At 50.8% G+C, this 16,612-nt stretch overlaps 2 protein-coding genes and 1 pseudogene across 5 annotated transcripts in view; 1 reads left to right on the top strand and 2 right to left on the bottom strand.

The window, feature by feature from the left end:
• The window catches only part of CACNA2D4 (calcium voltage-gated channel auxiliary subunit alpha2delta 4), a 111,008-nt gene extending 104,657 nt beyond the window's left edge, over window positions 1-6,351 (top strand). Inside the window, exon 35 of the mRNA XM_090145274.1 lies at window positions 5,983-6,351. Within this exon, the coding sequence (XP_090001400.1) occupies window positions 5,983-6,104 (122 nt within the window). The 3' untranslated portion in view covers window positions 6,105-6,351. The remainder of the gene's footprint in view (window positions 1-5,982) is intronic.
• On the bottom strand, window positions 204-4,103 carry LOC149919660 (uncharacterized; annotated as a pseudogene).
• Window positions 6,352-13,740: 7,389 nt separating the features above from the next.
• ADIPOR2 (adiponectin receptor 2) overlaps window positions 13,741-16,612 on the bottom strand; it is a 42,704-nt gene continuing 39,832 nt past the window's right edge. For all 4 annotated transcript variants that reach the window (XM_031589875.2, XM_031589877.2, XM_031589876.2 and 1 more), the window contains exon 8: window positions 13,741-16,481. In XM_031589875.2, the coding sequence (XP_031445735.1) occupies window positions 16,350-16,481 (132 nt within the window). In that variant the 3' untranslated portion in view covers window positions 13,741-16,349. The remainder of the gene's footprint in view (window positions 16,482-16,612) is intronic.

Below are 16,612 nucleotides of genomic sequence, written 5' to 3'. Positions count from 1 at the left end.
CCACCCTGCATGCATGTCTATCAGCCAAAAAATCCTCCAGTTGGAAGGGTTTCCTGTCTTTCATAGTGGTGGCTCACAGGATGGGACACAGCAATGCTGCATCAGCAGGCTTTGCGGAACTAGCTGGAAAGCCTGTAAGATTCAACCAAGAACAGCTTCTTTGCATCCTTTGATTCAACCATGCTGTGCTATTCTCTGTTGAGTCATGCTGAATGGATCAAACAACGCATAGAGGGTCAATGCGTAAACTTTGCTTTCCCACTGCCTTTAGAAGCTGGTAGCACCTGGCGCCACACAGCAGCTGTGTGCAGCAGAGGAAGCAGAGGGGTGTGGGTTAGGGGTCTAGGTTGAAATCCAGTGACCTGCCCTGTAGCTACTGTGCTGCCTGCTCAGAGTGTTCTGGAAACCTCTGTGGTCCCCTCCCTGCAGGCAGGAGATGTCAGTGGCCCCAGGGTAGCCCTAAAGGACAGGCAAGATGTGCTGTACGCATCAGTGTAGATGCCATCACTGCTTCCTTACAGACTATCAGCACTAGTGGTGCTTCGGGTGATGACAGAGGAACATTCCTTGCTAACTGTGGGACTTTCCTGGTCTTAACAAGGAAACACTCATTCTCAGAGAGCAAATTGTCCTTCTAGTGAGAGAACCAGCCCAGCATCTGGGTGCTCTCAGTCCCACTTACCTCTTCCAAAGGGGATCTCCAGACACAGCAGTAGAAGTTACAGCTTTCCTCTGTGAGGCACTGATGGATGCTGTTTAACTTGCACGGAGTGTCCCCCTGCAGAAATCAGTGGGAAAGAGTCAGATGAGCAAGTACAAGATTTCTGATAGTGATGTTATGAATGGTAAATGGTTGCAACTTTATTTAATTTTTGTTTGAGGATGTCTGAGGGGGAAGGGAGAAGGTTCTTGCTGCTGACTACTCATCACCATTTCATTTTGTGCTTTCTTCAACTCTCCTGTATCATCTCCATGCCTGCTGTGTGCAAATTCATCTCCACTGTGCTGCCATCATGTGAACCTGTCTCATGGCTCCATCTTCATTGTTTATGTGCATGCCACTCTTCCAGCCAAGGCTGTCTTCCATCACTGTAAGTAGAACCAGTGAGTAGCAAAAAAGAGGAGGATCTAGCTAGAAATCCCAGGCTAGGAATGACAATTTTCCCTTTTTGGACAGGGAATTTGCAGAAGGATGTCACGGTGGTGTGGCAGTGCCTGGCTGTTTCCCTGCACTGCTGGTTCAGCTGGCTGAGCTGGGAAGGGACACGCCAGCCTGCTTGGTCACTGCAGGCACAAATGAAACCATCACTCAATGACTGTAGAACAGATGGGCCCTTAGCTGTTGTGATGTGGTTGTTCCTCACTCTGGCTCCCAGCAGCTGCTGGGTGTTACACCAGGTGTTACACCAAAATCAAAGCCATCCTGTGCCTTCTAACAGGACAATTTCTGTGGATCCTATAGTCTTCAGATATTAAGAGGCATTTAAGTCTCCTTTTCCACACCCCATAGTTTAGCTCCTTCTGATGAATAACAACCCAGCCCCAGGGTAATGCAGAATTACATTCAAGCAGTTTAACTGATAAGTATATGCTCTAGCTCATAAATCCATTCCTGCAGGAAAGCTGGAAATCCCTCCAGACAGAGTCCAGACTGTGGCTGTGTTTGTATCTCACTGCTTCCATACCTGGCTCATGTTTGCCGGTTTGCGCTCTGCCCAGCAAGACGTATGTGTGAGACAGAGATAGAGAAATAGAGACAGTTGGAATGTGCCTCATGCGTGAAGAAGAGGAAGAGCAGGGGAGTGTGGCTGATGAAAAACTGAGGGTCCATGCACTGGGGGAGGGAGTGGCAGGGTGAAAGGAAACCACTGGAGCTGGAAGGAATGGGTTGCACATGTTTGTTAGAAAAAGGCTGAAGATTTTTGCCAGGGATGTTAACATTTTCTTGACTGCCTGCCAAAGCTGGTGAATGCAAACCGCATGTAGAGAAGGAGACATTTTGTGGGAGAGAAACTGAGTACACGTGAATTCGGGGATATGTATCGAGGAATTAATGTTAGGGGGATCTAATGCTCACCCCTGCTCAGTGTGTACTGATGCTATTTCTGCTTCCCAAATTCTTGTGCTTTCTGGGAGGGCAAGGCTTGCCGCTGGAGTACGGGCATGATTGATTCAGACTGCACTGCTTGTGCAAATCTGCTTCCCAGAGATGGTGAGAAGACATGTTTGCTTCCACAGATTTCTCACCGCTCTCAGCATCTCCCTCCCCTCCGTGTCAGTAAGGGCTTCTGCTTTTATGGACAACAGTGCAGATTTGAAGGCCTTTAATTAAACCAGAGATACTCCCAGCCAAGACACGCAGCCTAAGAAAGAATATTTCTAGAATTCTGGAGCTCAGAAAAGTTCCTTTCTGACTGCAAGATAATGTACTCAGAGGATATTTTACAAGCTCATCAATTAAATTCTGTGTTTTGTATTTGTTTCTAAGCAGCAGATTTTGTCTCATTTGTACCAGAGTAAATCCACTGACATGGGTGCAGACATTTGTGACGTACGCTGGTGGCAAAGGGCTCACAATCTGGGCTGTACAATTCGCAGCAAGGAGCAGAGCCGCCTTTGCTATTCAGAAGGATTGGTTGCCAACTGCCTGACAAAGTCTTTCTGAAAGTGCAGATGGCAGCAATGACAGCCAGGAATTAACTCACGCTTTGCTATAAAGTTTGCAATTTGTTATCAGCTCCTCCAACTGTTTACTAAGCCCTGACCACCAGACTCTCAGAGCTGCTGATAACGTTTTGATGTTCAGTATGTGCACGCAGAGGCTCAGTCCCAGTGTGCTGCTGATGCTGCACATGCTGCTGGGCCCTCTGAGATTCAGAATACTGCTGCAGCTGCATTGCTCCCAGGCAAATTAAGTGGCAGTAGGCTTAAGCATAATCTCTGTCTCAGGTCTTGTCTTGGTTCAGAAGTCAGAGATTGTAAAGTGGCTTGTTTTCATTTTGCCTGTGCCACAAGGCTGATTTAAGACGGCCTGTGCAGGAGCTTTAAAGTACATCTTAGTGCATGTGATGAGGTTAACCCAGAACAAGGCAACTGTGGATGTCCATGAAAGGTTGTGGGCAGAAACGTTAGCAACCAGCCCATACTGTCAGGGCTGAATTGCTCTTGCAGGAGCCAGTCCTGCAGTGCTTTCCATCACTTACCTCTAGTCTGGTGTGGGAGCTGCATCAGAGCTCGGGTAGATGTGTGCAGGTTGAGCCTGTAAGCAGTGCTGGGCTGGCTGAGGTGTGTTCTTGGTGTGGGTTTAGCTGCCTTCCCTAGTAAGGCCCCGTTCTCCAAACCCACCAAATCCAGCACAACAACCTTGATTATTCATCACTACTTCCATCCTGTATTTTGTAAGCCTGGGTCTGATTCACTCCCTACCTGTTCTCCATCCTTCACACCACTGTTTTTGTGTTGCTTTAACTCCATCAACTTCAATGACACTGCACCAACAAGCTGAAGCTAATGGAGAATGAATTGCTTTGCTGGGGATATGGGAAAAATGAGGACCTGGATAAAATCTCTGTTTTGTCAGGACCATGACATGAGCAGCATGATAAATTATTGCAGGCAGTTGTGCAACACCTGTGGGGCTGAGGGGTCAGGCCAGTTCTCTTTAATGTTTCCATAAATTACGTGGATACTTGAAAGTATACTAAGTAAGTTTGCAGATAGCTGTAATATGAAGGAGCTATTGACTCCATTGAGAGCAGAGAGGACTTGCAGAGAGATCCTGAGGAATTAAAGGGCTGGGAAATTAACAACTGCGTGAAGTTTAATGAGATCGAATACTGGAATCAGCCTCTGGATATATGTACAGAGTGGGGGACAAGAGGTAGGAGAGCTGCCCTGTGAAAAAGAATCTGGGGGTACTGATTGATGGCAAGTTGAACACAAGTCAGCAGTGTGCCCTGGCAGCCCAAAGGGCCAACCATATCCTGGGGTGCATCAGGGCCAGTACTACACCCAGGCAAGGGAAGGGCTGTCCCACTCTGCTCTGTGTGTGCGGCCTCACCTCAAGCTCTGCATGCAGCTTTGGGTGCCACAACATAAGGACATAAAACTATGAGAACATCCAGAGGAGGATTGTGAAGATGGTGAGGGGTCTGCAGGGCAAAGTGCGTGACGAGCAGCTTGGGGGTTAGGGATACATTCTTCACCAGAGGGTGATAAGCATGGAACAGGCTGCCCAGGGATGCTGTCACAGATGTGGGGTCTTGACACATATGTTCCCAAAGAGGTGTGTACCTGTGAGTCTGGCCACAGGTTACAGAATTAGATATTTTTCAAGCCACTAGTACGGCAAATTAAGCCTGAAGGAAAGGGTTCCTGCTTCATTCTTCCCTCTCCTTTAGTCCATCAGGGATTTCACTGGCTAGTTTATGGTCACCTGCTCTGTAGCTGCTCTGTGCTGGAAAGCGCTAGTAGCTTTTGTCATCAAAGCATGAATGGAGATATTATCAGGGGTGCTGAACACTGATGCCGAATTCAAGTCCTGTCTGCTTCTGGACCTGCAAAAAAAAAAAAAAAAGAAAGAAAGAAGAAGAAGAAGAACCCAAACATGTTACTGAGAGGTATTCCCACAGCCTGGAAAGATTTCGGTAGGAGGTGAGGCATTTTTAGAGAGGTCAGGAGAAAAGCACAAGGGGCAGCTGTGGGGGCTCTGTGTTGCAGGGAAATATTTAAATCTTTGTTGCATTCACATGGGGAGGGTGCTAGAGGGAAAGCTGCAGCTTTGTTCTATAAATCCTCTGTGCAGCAGCTTTAAGGGACGAGCTAGTTGGCCCGAGGTCAAGAGGTTCTGGGTTTGGGGACATGATGTGAGTCCTCTGTGCCCAGCACGAGCTGGTGTGGGAACCATCTCCCATGCTTCTTGTTGGCTGAGCCACAGCCGCTCCTCCCCTGCAAACAAAGCCTCACGCTTTCAGCAGAGATATTCCCCTGCGTGCCGCAGAGCAGGAGCTGGCCTTCCCACCTCTGACTGCAGAAAACAATCCCTAGGCTGGCCAGATCAAGCGAGGGCAGGAAGATTTTGCTGAAGTCCTAGAAAGGACAAGGAAGGCTCAGTGAGGCAGCTCACGGGGCCCACAAGCACGGGCACCAAAGACTGGGATGCTCGGAGCCCCGTGTTTAACACTGCATGCCCGGGGCCAGGCAGGACGAGATGCCTCGGTGAGGACAGCCGGCTGGCAGGGCCTGTAGCCTCTCGCCCTGCTCTGCGCAGGGCCAGACGGTGAGAGCCGCGGAGCAGCGCTGCACACGCTGGTTTTCCCGCACCACCTAGTGGGAGCCGGGATGGCTGCAGTGCTCAGCTGCTGCTCCCCGGCCCAAGCTTCGGGTAGGCTATGGTCAGAGCGGGACAGGCCTTGACGCAGCCCTAAGTTATAGAATCATTCAGGTTATAAAAGACCTCTAAGATCATCCAGTCCAATCGCCAGCCCATTCTCACCCTGCCCACTGCCCACGTCCCTCAGTGCCACATCCACACGGTCGCTGAACACCTCCAGGGATGGTGACTCCACCACCTCCCTGGGCAGCCTGTGCCACTGCAGTACTATTCTTTCTGAGAACTAAATGTTTCCCAGTATCCAACCTGTACCTCCCCTGGCACAACTTGAGGCCATTCCCTCTCGTCCTATCACCAAGAAGAGGCCAAACCCCCTCCGCACCACAACCTCCTTTCAGGTCATTGTAGAGAGCAATGAGGTCTCCCCCAAGCTCCTCTTCTTCAGAATGAACAATCCCAGTTCCCTCAGCTGCTCCCCATAAGACCTGTGCTCCAGAGCCCTCACAGCTCCACTGTCCTTCTCACGTCCTTCTTACAATGAGGGGCCTCGCTCGTACTTGAGGTGCAGCCTGCGCCTCATATCTCAGTGCAAACCTCTCCTTTGTGGTCCTCTAACGATGTCTGTTCTCCTCTCCCTCCTCCCCACGCAGCCCACAAGCACAAGAAGCACGACACGCTGCAGCCCTGCGACACAGAGTACCCCGTCTTCGTGTACGAGCCGACCATCAAGGAGACCAACGGGCTGATCGAGTGCGGGGACTGCCAAAAGTAAGAACTACAGCTTCCCTTCTCTTAGCGGGAATCACAGCGCCCGTGCCCAAGCAATGCCAGCACTGGAGCCTGGTGGCAGTGAGAATGGTGACAACCTGAGAAGAGCCACTTGCCACCGTGCCCAGCACATGTCCTACGCTATGTGTGCAGTGAGTGCATCCCCAGAGAGGGGAATGGCCCCGCTGCAACTTCTTGATAAAGAGAAGAATCAGAGCCATCTGTTAATAAGCAGAGGTGGCAAGAGGAGGAGGGAGAGAGCATTTAAAAAAAAAAAAAAAGGTCTCTTTCCATTCTGCAAATTTCAGAAAGGAACCCTTTCTGTTTTTTCACGTTTCTGGCAAATGTTTTCTCCTTAAAATTTTCCTTTTTGCAATGCTTTCAGCTTTCCTTTCCCCTTTTTATTCTCCCTTTTTTCTGTTTTTCTAACAAAAAAAAAAAAAAAAAAAGGAGGGATTAGAGGAAAAAAAGAAGTGTTAAACCAAAAGAAAGCAAAACACTGGTACACATTTTAATTTCTGTTTTCATTTTAAGCGAATGAGCAGTCAAAAATAACAGAAAGGCATTGTGAGAAGAGCCATTTTCAGCAGTCACATGGCACCCTTAGCACTCACGTGTGGAAAGGTGAAGAGAGGATGAATTTCCACTGGCCTGGCTTTTCCTAATGTGCTGCTGCACAGACCCACACAGAGGCCAAAAAGATCTGACTGGAATCCCTCATAAAGCAAAGCAAAGCCCTACCTGGTCTGACTTCAGTCTTGGACTAGCTGCAGGAAAGAATTAAAGGTCAGGAAAACAGCCTGTGCTAGTCAGCACGGCTTGATGAAGAACAGGCTGTGCCACGCATTGCCTGAGCTCAGAGCATGGATTTGCTGACAAAGGCTGTAGGGGGAGTTCTGTAAGGCACAGAACAACGCCTTGCCCCATGGGGATGCAGCATGCCTTGCCTGATGCTCACCACTGCAGCAGCAAGCCAGGCTCTGCTCTGCTCCTGTATGGTTAGAGGTGTGGGCTGGGGTCATAGCCCTGGAACTGGGTGTGCCTCTCGCACCTTTCATGCAGATGTTCAAGGGGAATGAGAGCCCCAGCATGGGCTCTGTGGAGTGTTAGCTGATGACCTGCTCAGACACACAGGCTTTCCCAGTGCCTTTTAGAAACTCCAGATGGTTCCCAGTGCAGGGAGAAGCTGGGCATTGCTTCATTCTGGGCACCTCCATTGTGATGACAGGGTTAAAATCTGCCTGTCCAACCTCCTGGAGCAGTCATCACTCAGGAAGGAATGAAACAGCCTCAGCAAGTGGCAGCGTGTGACATTCAGCACCTCTAGAAGCAAATATGAAGATCCCCGAAGGCGAGAAGCAGACAATGGGCAGTGAGCTGTCAGGGAAATTGGTTCTTCAGATCAGTTGAATTGATCAGGGCATCCTCACAAACCTGTATGCCCACAGCCCAACCCAGAAGCCCTCTGCCTCAGCCAAGAGGAGGAACAGGAGAGGCACAGACGAGACATGAGGTGGGAGGTGATGCAAGCTGGTGAGGTGCCACCATGCAGCCACAGGCACACGCAGCCTCCTGCATGCAGAGCCATTCCTGAGCTGCCCAGGCACGTGCACGTGTGTGCACACTCATGCACAGTCACACACACGTGTATGCCCTGCCCACATCAGCCCTCCAGCTCCTGCACAGCCCACACTCCCTCATGCAGGTCCTCACGTGGGTGTCATCAGGCAAAAGCTTGCATCTGGGCTCATCCTCACTTGCATGTGCCCATGCTCTCCCCTTGACCTTTCTGCTCATCCCTCAGGAAGGAGAAGGGACAGGCAGACTCAAAGCTGCAGGATGATGAAGCACCCATGAAGTTACTTCATTGCTCACTCAAGTAATGTGATGTTCAGAACTCTGCCCCTTGAGGACTACAAAGCACACAGTCCCTCATGTTGTTCGGGCACAAATACAGATTGGCTGAGTGCTGGCATACCTCCTCATGAAGCTGGGCCTTCCAGCTGTGCTCCTCTGAGCCACGCTGCCCAGTTCCATGCTGCCTGCGTGTGCCCGAGGAGTGGTTCTGCTCAGGGTTGGTTTCTGGTCATTTGGGTTTTGCTTCTGATTTTGGCTTTTGCACCCTGTGGAGCTGGGCTTCTGAGCTGGCTGGGCACGTCTCCGTAGGAAGGTGTACTCCCTGCTCCTCCCCCGCCTTCTGCTGCCTCCCTTTCCAGAACTGCTTGCTTTCCTTTGGTTTTCTTTGCACCAGGCAGTGGTGGTGCCATGCAGGGTCTGGCTGCCATTTCTCCATCGCTCTCTTTTCTTCGCAGAATGTTTGTGGCCCAGCAGATTGCCAGCAGCAACCTGCTGCTTCTTGTGACAGATGCCACCTGCGACTGCAGCATCTTCCCACCTGTCCTGCTGGATGCGAAAGAAGTCAAATATATCCTTCTGCTGCGTGCCTTTGGGCTCAGGGCTGGTGACGGTGGAAAACCTGCTCCCCTGGCAGTTCCCATGAGGAAAAGTGTGGAATGCACAGCCTGCCTGTGGGATAGCAGGTGGCAGGGAAACGGAGCGGTGTGGTAGAGAGCAGCAGCAGGGTCTCCTGCATACATTTCTGCCAGTCCCAGCCATTGGTCATTCCTTGCCTTCTTCTAGCTCCTGGAGGCCTCCCAGCCCACGCCCCTGCAACATGCAGCTGGGAGGTTGCTGCCCTTCCCCGGCCTACCCTGCTCGGACCCAAGGCCATGCAGAAGCACCCATAGGTTTGCACCCCATTGCTATGTGCTGCAGTTGTGCCTCGTCTCCCTGCCTGTGTCCTTAACAGCCCCGCACACAACGCATCGGTGAAGTGTGACCGCATGCGCTCCCAGAAGCTGAGGCGGCGACCAGACACGTGCCACGCGTTTCACCCCGAGGTATGGCTGTGGGCATTGCAATAGGGAGCCACACACCCTGGGCTCTTTGTACACACAGACCCTGTTTTCACTCACACACACTCGGCTGGGATGTAGAATGATAGAATCAAATTGGAAAAGACCACTAAGATCATCCAGTCCAACCGCCAGCCCATCCCTACCATGCCCACTGACCATGTGCCACATCCACATGGTTCTGGAACACCTCCATGGATGGTGACCCCACCACCCCCCTGGGCAGCCTGTGCCACTGCAGAACCACTCTTTCTGAGAAGAAATTCTTCCTACTATCCAACCTGAACCTCCCCTGGCACAACTTGAGGCCATTATCTCTCTATCACTAATTACCTGGAAGAACACAATCTCCTTTCAGGTCATTGTAGAGAGCAATAAGGCTCTCTACAATTGTTCAATTGTGCAATTGTTCAGCCTCCAGACTGAACAATCCCAGCTCCCTCAGCCTCCCTCAGACCCCTCACAGCTCCATTGCCCTTCTCTGAGCACACTCCAGGGCTTCAGTGTCCTCCTTGCATTGAGGGGCCCAGAACTGAACACAGCACTCGAGGTGCAGCCCCACAAGTGCTGAGTGCAGAGGGACGATCACCTTCCTGCTCCTGCTTGGCTGCACTGTTTCTAATACAAGCCAGGATGCCACTGGCCTTCTTGGTTACCTGGGCACACTGCTGGCTCATGTTCAGCTGCTGTCAACCAGCATCAGAATTGTAGCAGTTGGAAGGGACTTCCAGAGATCATGTAGTCCAGTGCCCCTGGCAAAGCAGGCTCCTGTGCAGATTTCCGGCCACTCTGCCCCATGCCTGTAGGATTGCATGGAGTTGCTGTGACCAAAGTGCAGGACCTTTTGGCACTTGGTATTGCTGAATCTGATACAGTTGACCTCAGCCCAGCGATCCAGACTGTCCAGATCCCTCTGTAGGGTCTTCCTATCCCGAGGGTGGGCTTTGTGCATCCCACAGGCTGTGGCTCCCCAGGAGGCTTCCTCATGGGGAGAGAACATGCTGGGGATGGGCTCTCTTTCGTCCTCTAGTGCCAGCAGGGCCCACTGACGCCTTCTCTTCATCCTCCAGGAGAACGCCCAGGACTGTGGTGGTGCTGCTGAGCTCTCAGTCTCCCCCATGCTGCTCCTCCTGCCCCCAGCGCTGCTCGTGCGGTGACACTGCTCACAGTGGGGACACGGCGAGGGACAAACTGCCGGCCCTGTGGGGACATCCTGGTGACACCGGGGATGGCAGTGTGCCCTGGGAGGCACAGGGCTCTGCCAGGCAGATCTTGCCTTAGGAGAGTGGGAGACCCTGCCTTGTAGGAGAGGCTGGGGTTTTGAGCCAGTACAGGGCCTTTGGGGTCCTCAGTAGTGAAGCACCTTCTCCTGGTCTTGCAATGGTCATCAATCAGGACTCTGGGCTCAGGACATGGCTCTGGCCCTGAATTGCACTGACTGCCTGCAGGCAGACCACAGTAGGCAGCACGACTTTGCCAGGCAGCTGCACCTTGCTGAGAACCTGCTCCGAGCATTGCCAGCACAATGCTCGGATGCATTTCCAGGTGTGCGTGTGCATGTGGGAAGGGGCTGCGTGCTGCCCACCAAGGAGAGGCTCCTTCCCTTGGGGCAGTGCAGCCTGTGGCTGTCCAGGGCCCTGAGCCCAAGCCTGGCCAGCAGGCACAGGCTGCTTCTCACAGAGCTTTATGAACAAGGGGTGGGGAGCATCCATCTTTCATCTCTTTTTGTATGAACTGCTCCATACCATCTCATTAAAAAGAATATATATGGCATATTTTAAATAGATATTGAAGCTTTATCGTGTCATGTTTGGTGCTCATCGTAGCCCTACAGAAACCCCTCTCCCTGCTGAACCCATGGGGACGGGCACAGGTGGAGGCTGTAGGAAGGGGACAGCGTGCCCAGACACCCACAGATGTGCTCCAGGGAGTGACAGGGTCAGGGGGTGCTGCCCTTCATAGTGCCGGGTCCTTTTGGGGATGTGGTGGCAGGGTTTGCTAAACCAGAGGCAGTTAAGAGGGAGAGGATCGCCCACTAGATCAACCTCTGGAGGTGGAAACATTTTCCCTCCTGCACATCCGGTGGCCTTATCAGAATCAGGCACAGGCAAAGAAGGTAAAGTGAGTGCAGAGGGAAAAGGGGCTCTGTCGGGATGCAGAGCTCAGGCAGCCCCCAGGGCTCAGAGCTGCTGCCCCCAGCACGGCTGCCCTTGCTGTCAGAAGTGATTAATGGCCCCAGCACCATTCCACTTGGAGAAGATATGTGCGCATGCACTGCCTGCCATGGCTGATTTCCAGTGCATTAATCCACAACAAACACGCTCTCACAAACAGACCTGTACTGGAGGAGTAATTATGTCCAGCTCCCCACTCCTTCAGCCACCAGCTGGCAGAAGCAAGGAGAGCTGAGGACAGAGGCTTACTGACAGCTGCACAGCACCACACTGACTTGGCTCAACTCACAGCTCCAAGGTCCTGCCCACCCCTGTAAGCAAACTGCAGGCACTGGGCTTTTTAAAATTAAGATTCAAAAGGAGAAAAGTCCCACTGAGTGCCCCCACCACTTCTGGATGTTGTGGCTGACACCTCAGCTTGAGTCACACTGCTGTGGGCCATCAGGTATAGCCAGGCAGGGGCGATTTCACACACAGAAAAACAGGAAAATCAGCCCAACAGCACATCAGTTGCTTGTAGTCAGGGGAGAGCTCACTCAGAGGCCCAGCTGTCCCACAGGGGCTCACCTCATGGGGATGATGGGCTTGATCCAAAAGAGCCCAGCCCCGGCCAGCCACAAGGCCAACCTCCAGAGCTGTGTGCAGGTTCAGCACGGCTGCAGACAAACACAGAAGGTATCTCCCGGGTCTGGTTTGGGTGTAATTTGCCTCTGTTAGGGAAACACATCATTGCTCTGGGAACCCAGCCAGGCATATGATTTTCTCATCTCATTTGCAACTGGAGCAGCTCAGCTTTTATGCCAGCTGCTAAGAGCCTCCGTGCCCAGTTGCTCTGTGCCAGAGCTGAAGCTGCTAAAAAAAATGAGATCAACTTGAAACATTGCTGCAAACATCTCTGAGCTCAAGGCAGCAGCAACTCTGGTGTTCCACTACAAGTGTTAACAGAGGAGAGAGCAGTGAAGTGAAGCTCTGTGAGGTGGCTCTGGAGTGCCAGAACTGAGCTGAGCAGGCGCAGTCCTGCAGGTGCACACAGGATGGCCTGGTAAGCTCACAGACCGCAGGCCTCCTTCCTGGGGGAGAACAAGGTCCCCAGATGATGCTGGGCAGAGGATTCCTTCGTGTGCTCTTTCTGTGCTGTGGTAGTGCTTGAGGATGACCATTGTGACACACTCAATGTTGCCACGGGGCTGCTATGCCTCCTCCATATATAGCAGTTTGCACCTTGGGATCTTCTCCAAGGAGCTGCTTTTTTAAGGGATTGTCTGAAAGCATATCAGCTGGTGCTCAGCACTTCTGGAAATCAGCCTTGAGAAGTGAGGCTGGAGCACTCGAAGCAAACGTAGAAATGCCGACCAGCAGGAGAGGTTGCCTCAGTGCTTGATGGCACACAGCAGGCGAGAGAAAAAAAAAGAGGGAATTCGGCTTTGCTAATAGCTTCAACCAAAACAAACTCAGCTCCTTCATACTAACCAGACACCAGATTTATTTCCAGCTACTTTTAAAAAGTTAGGCAGTGGCCCTAGAGGTTCACGTTGATTGCAGCACTTCAATCTGTACCCAGGACCTTGGCGACCTTGGCAAAGAACGAAGCAATTTCAGAGGGAGGACCAAGCACAGCCCCAGCCACGTGCAGAGGCAGCAGGGTGCAAAGCTTCAGACTGCCCAGGCAGCTTTTAAGTATCAATCCAGTATTTGAAAACACAATAAACCCAATTCACTTTTGCATGGGGTAGCTCTTTTTAGTGTAACTTGTGTAATCTAATGCTGAAGTTCTCTGCGCTCCCTGAATTTACTTTGTGTTTGAAAAAAAAAAAAAAGAAAAAGAAAAGAAATCCATCCTGAGCCATCTAGCTGATATGGGTTATTTACTAGTGCTGGCTCTCTTACAAGGCGTGTATCTGAAGAACGGGAACTGATAAACAGCACAGCTGTAGGTGCCCAGACTGAGTCTGAACCAACACTGGAGGAGGAGACGCATCTCACTGAGGCAGCTCACAGATGTTTGCTGACAGCTGCACAGCAGAGATGAAGGAGCAGCAGGCTCTGTTCCAGGCGTGGAGCTGCTCTGGTGGGCAACAGCCTTGCTCTCTCCCCAGCTTAATGCAACTCCATCCCGCTCCACCAGCCTATGTCTGCTTAGCAGGAGGAGACACCCACCCCCTGCGTGGGTAAAAGCAAAGAGGCATTTCCTCCACACCAGTAATTCCAGTCCAGCCTTCCTAGAGAGCCCTTCCAAGGTGAAAAACCCACACCAGCCAAGGACTCCAGTACCCATCTTCCTCTTGCCCAGCTCCCCTTCTTCTGACTCCCTGTCCCTCCTGCCCCTTTTCCTTCCCACAAGCTCTCACCACCTTCGACCTCTCAATGCTGCCCCAAACCACCAACTCCGCTCCCTCCACCCAGTTTGGTTCTTGGCCAGTTTGTTCCAGTCCCCTGTCTGTCCCCAGTTCCCCAGTTAAAGGGGCATAGAGCTATAGAAGGGGGTTGGGAAGAAAGCCAGCATGATTCTGAAGTGTCACACCCAGCCCAGAATGACCCACGCCAGACAGACAACATTCCATTTGGTTCTTTTATTAGCAGAAGTTAAGAATACAGCAAGTAGTAAGATCCCATCTTATATGGAACCATCACCAGAGTCCCCAACCATCAAAACCCTAGAATGTGCTTCATTGCTTTCAACAGTAAGCAATTTGTAAAAAGAAATATACTGAACAAGGCCACTATTTAATGGGGAAGGAAAGAAGCTGTAGGTCCTAACTATTCTATGGCAATAACCTGCACACAGAGCAAGCAAGCCTCTGACTGCTGAGAGTAAGGCATTCAGGTGCCAACCTGGGAAGAGTTCTCAGCAAGAGCTACAGAAAAGTGCACAGCTAGGTTGCTTTTATTGGAACACACAAACTTCTTGAAGGGAGAGACTGACCGGGTAAGAATAGCAGGTGAGTACTGTGTTTCTGTAGTAGTTCTGTGCTGTGTAGGACCAGGTTACAATCACCCTTCAAGGAGCGAACGTGGGATGATGCAGGATGGATTCTGCCACTCCTGCTGGTACTGGTACAGAGGCATCCCTAAGCACCCTTCAGATAAGTCTGATGCTGATATGTTCTATTCTTTCCTCAGCCACCAGCCTACTTCCTGCTGGGCAACTCTTTGACAGGGTGCCAGTGCTGTGAGCTCTTACACCCCCTTAATACTGCTTTGTTTCATTTCAGTACCACACAGCCCCATGATAAGCTTCCTCTGGGCCCACTGGCATCCAGCGTAGTGACCCTACTGAGAACACATCCCCTTAGGCTCACAAAGTGCTGCAGCACCTCTTTCTGCAGCTGGCCCTGCTCTCGGGGGCTTTACAAAGACTCCAGCCCAGTGGCAAAGCCTCACTACCCAGCCAACTTTAGGAAGGCTCTCTGCTTCCATCTGACTCCAGCAGACAAAGCAACTTCCCAAAACACACTTGGTGACACCCAGCATGCTGGAACATCTTCACAATCCACATTTTTTTTCCCTTGAAGGATGAAAATTAAAACTTGCAGAAGCCAAAAAAACAAAAACAAACCACAAAACCAAACTTCTACCTTCCTTCTTGGTGAACTACAGCATTTTATGAGCTGTTGAACTCATCTGTTGGAGGTAATTGCTCTGAATTTCCAACTAAAAACTCCAAGCAGTGCTTGTGCCATAACAAACAAAGCGTTCAGGTTTCATCTTACAACTCCAAAGATTCTCCTCCAGTCTGGCTTCTGCCTGGGCTCCAGAGATCAAGCTGCATCAATTAAGCAAGAGAAGAGTATATACCTCCCTTTATATAGGAGCTGTGTCTGCTCCACAGCAATTCACAATTCAGCTGAACTCTTAGTTTCATGGTTAAGAAATACCAGCAGTCCCATTGCTAAAGCACAGATGGGAAGCAGACCTAAGGAAAAAGAAAAAAAAAAATGGAGCTGCATTGGGTCAAGTGTGGATTTTTTCCTCCTAAAAAGAAAAACCTGCAACCCCCCTTGGAGTATGGAGCCTGACACATGAGAAGGTAACGTGCTGGAGGTCTGCAGTAACTGTTAACTCCAAGCCCTGGAGCACACAACTTCCTCTTTCCAGTCCACCTTAACCCCATCTCTGTTTCCCCTCACATGCTCAACTACCTCTTGACATGTGCATGACCACCATGCACTCATGCTCAGACAAAACAGCGCAGGCCCTCAACTGGCAACTCAACAGGGGCCCCTGGGTATAGGCAGGCACTGATGGGGTCAGACCTTTCACCAGTTCACGTGCAGTAATGCCACCTGGCTCCAAACAGCCAAACAGCTCACTGTGAGATCCAAAGCCACACAGGCCAGGCAAGCTTGGAAGGCAGTTATCCCATGCACTGGGGCATGGTGCAGACTTATCTTTCAAGCTATGCGAGTGGAACTTGCTAACACTGTGACCTGGATGTCAGCTCAATGACTGCAGCCTTCCCAGCTATTTGTGTACATGTACTGAACCTGCCCCAAGCACTGGCCAGGACCCCGCATTGCCCAGGGCATGCTGGCCATCAGGAAAACCTGCACGGCCAACATGATTCACTCCTGGGAATTTTACCTGGTCCTTCTGCAATCATTTATTTTTGTGCAAAATTGAAACAGTGTGTGGTACTTGCATGTTGCATTCTTTACAAAACCCTTCCCCCCTCCCCCCCACCCGTCGTTTAAAACATTTATATAAATTTTATTTAAACAGAAAGTTAGAAATCTTATTTACAATTTGTTTTTCTCCCAAAAGAGCATCTAAAATCAACTCCCAACCCCTCCAAGAGGATATAAATTTAACCTCGATTTTTTTTTTTATTTTTTTCTTAAAAAAAGGAAACTGCTAAGCTAGCCCTCCCCACTTCTACAAATAAATATGGCATTGAACAGAAGCCGATTTGGAAAGGGTCCTCTGTAGCTCAATCTGTAGATCCCAAGAATAAATTAGGGTTTCAGAATTTCCTGGTCTTCAAATTGATTCATTCCATTGCTTGAGGTATAGAATTTAGCTCGGTTAGTCAGAATCCCCGTGAAGCTCCATGCTCCATCAGCTGAAACTTGGATTCTTCTTAGGTATTCATTTCGCTAGCCTGTAGGCTTCAGCCACCCCTGCGGCACTGTTTTGGTTACGATCTCAGACTGAAGCCTGGTCTTACTGCATCCCCTCTTCTTCTGTGCAGCCTCCTCCTACTGTGAAGCGGAACTCCTGGAGGTTGGAAACCCCATGGAAATGCACAAAAGCACCAGCCACTACAAAGACGTGGAACAGCTGATGGGAGTGGAACTGTGAAGACAAAACACTTGCATTCAGCTGGGTACTTCCAGGGCCACCCCGTCTCCAAAAAAGCCATACATTCAACTGAAGTACACAGTAACATGGAGCAGTAGCTCAAACTGCAAGCTGCAAAGTTAAGC

The sequence above is a fragment of the Phasianus colchicus genome, chromosome 1 (assembly GCF_987193195.1).
Source record: "Phasianus colchicus chromosome 1, bPhaCol1.hap1.1, whole genome shotgun sequence".
Taxonomy (NCBI): Eukaryota; Metazoa; Chordata; class Aves; order Galliformes; family Phasianidae; genus Phasianus; species Phasianus colchicus.
The sequence above is the reverse complement of the archived record's forward strand: the minus strand, read 5'-3'. Positions and strand labels throughout refer to the sequence as shown.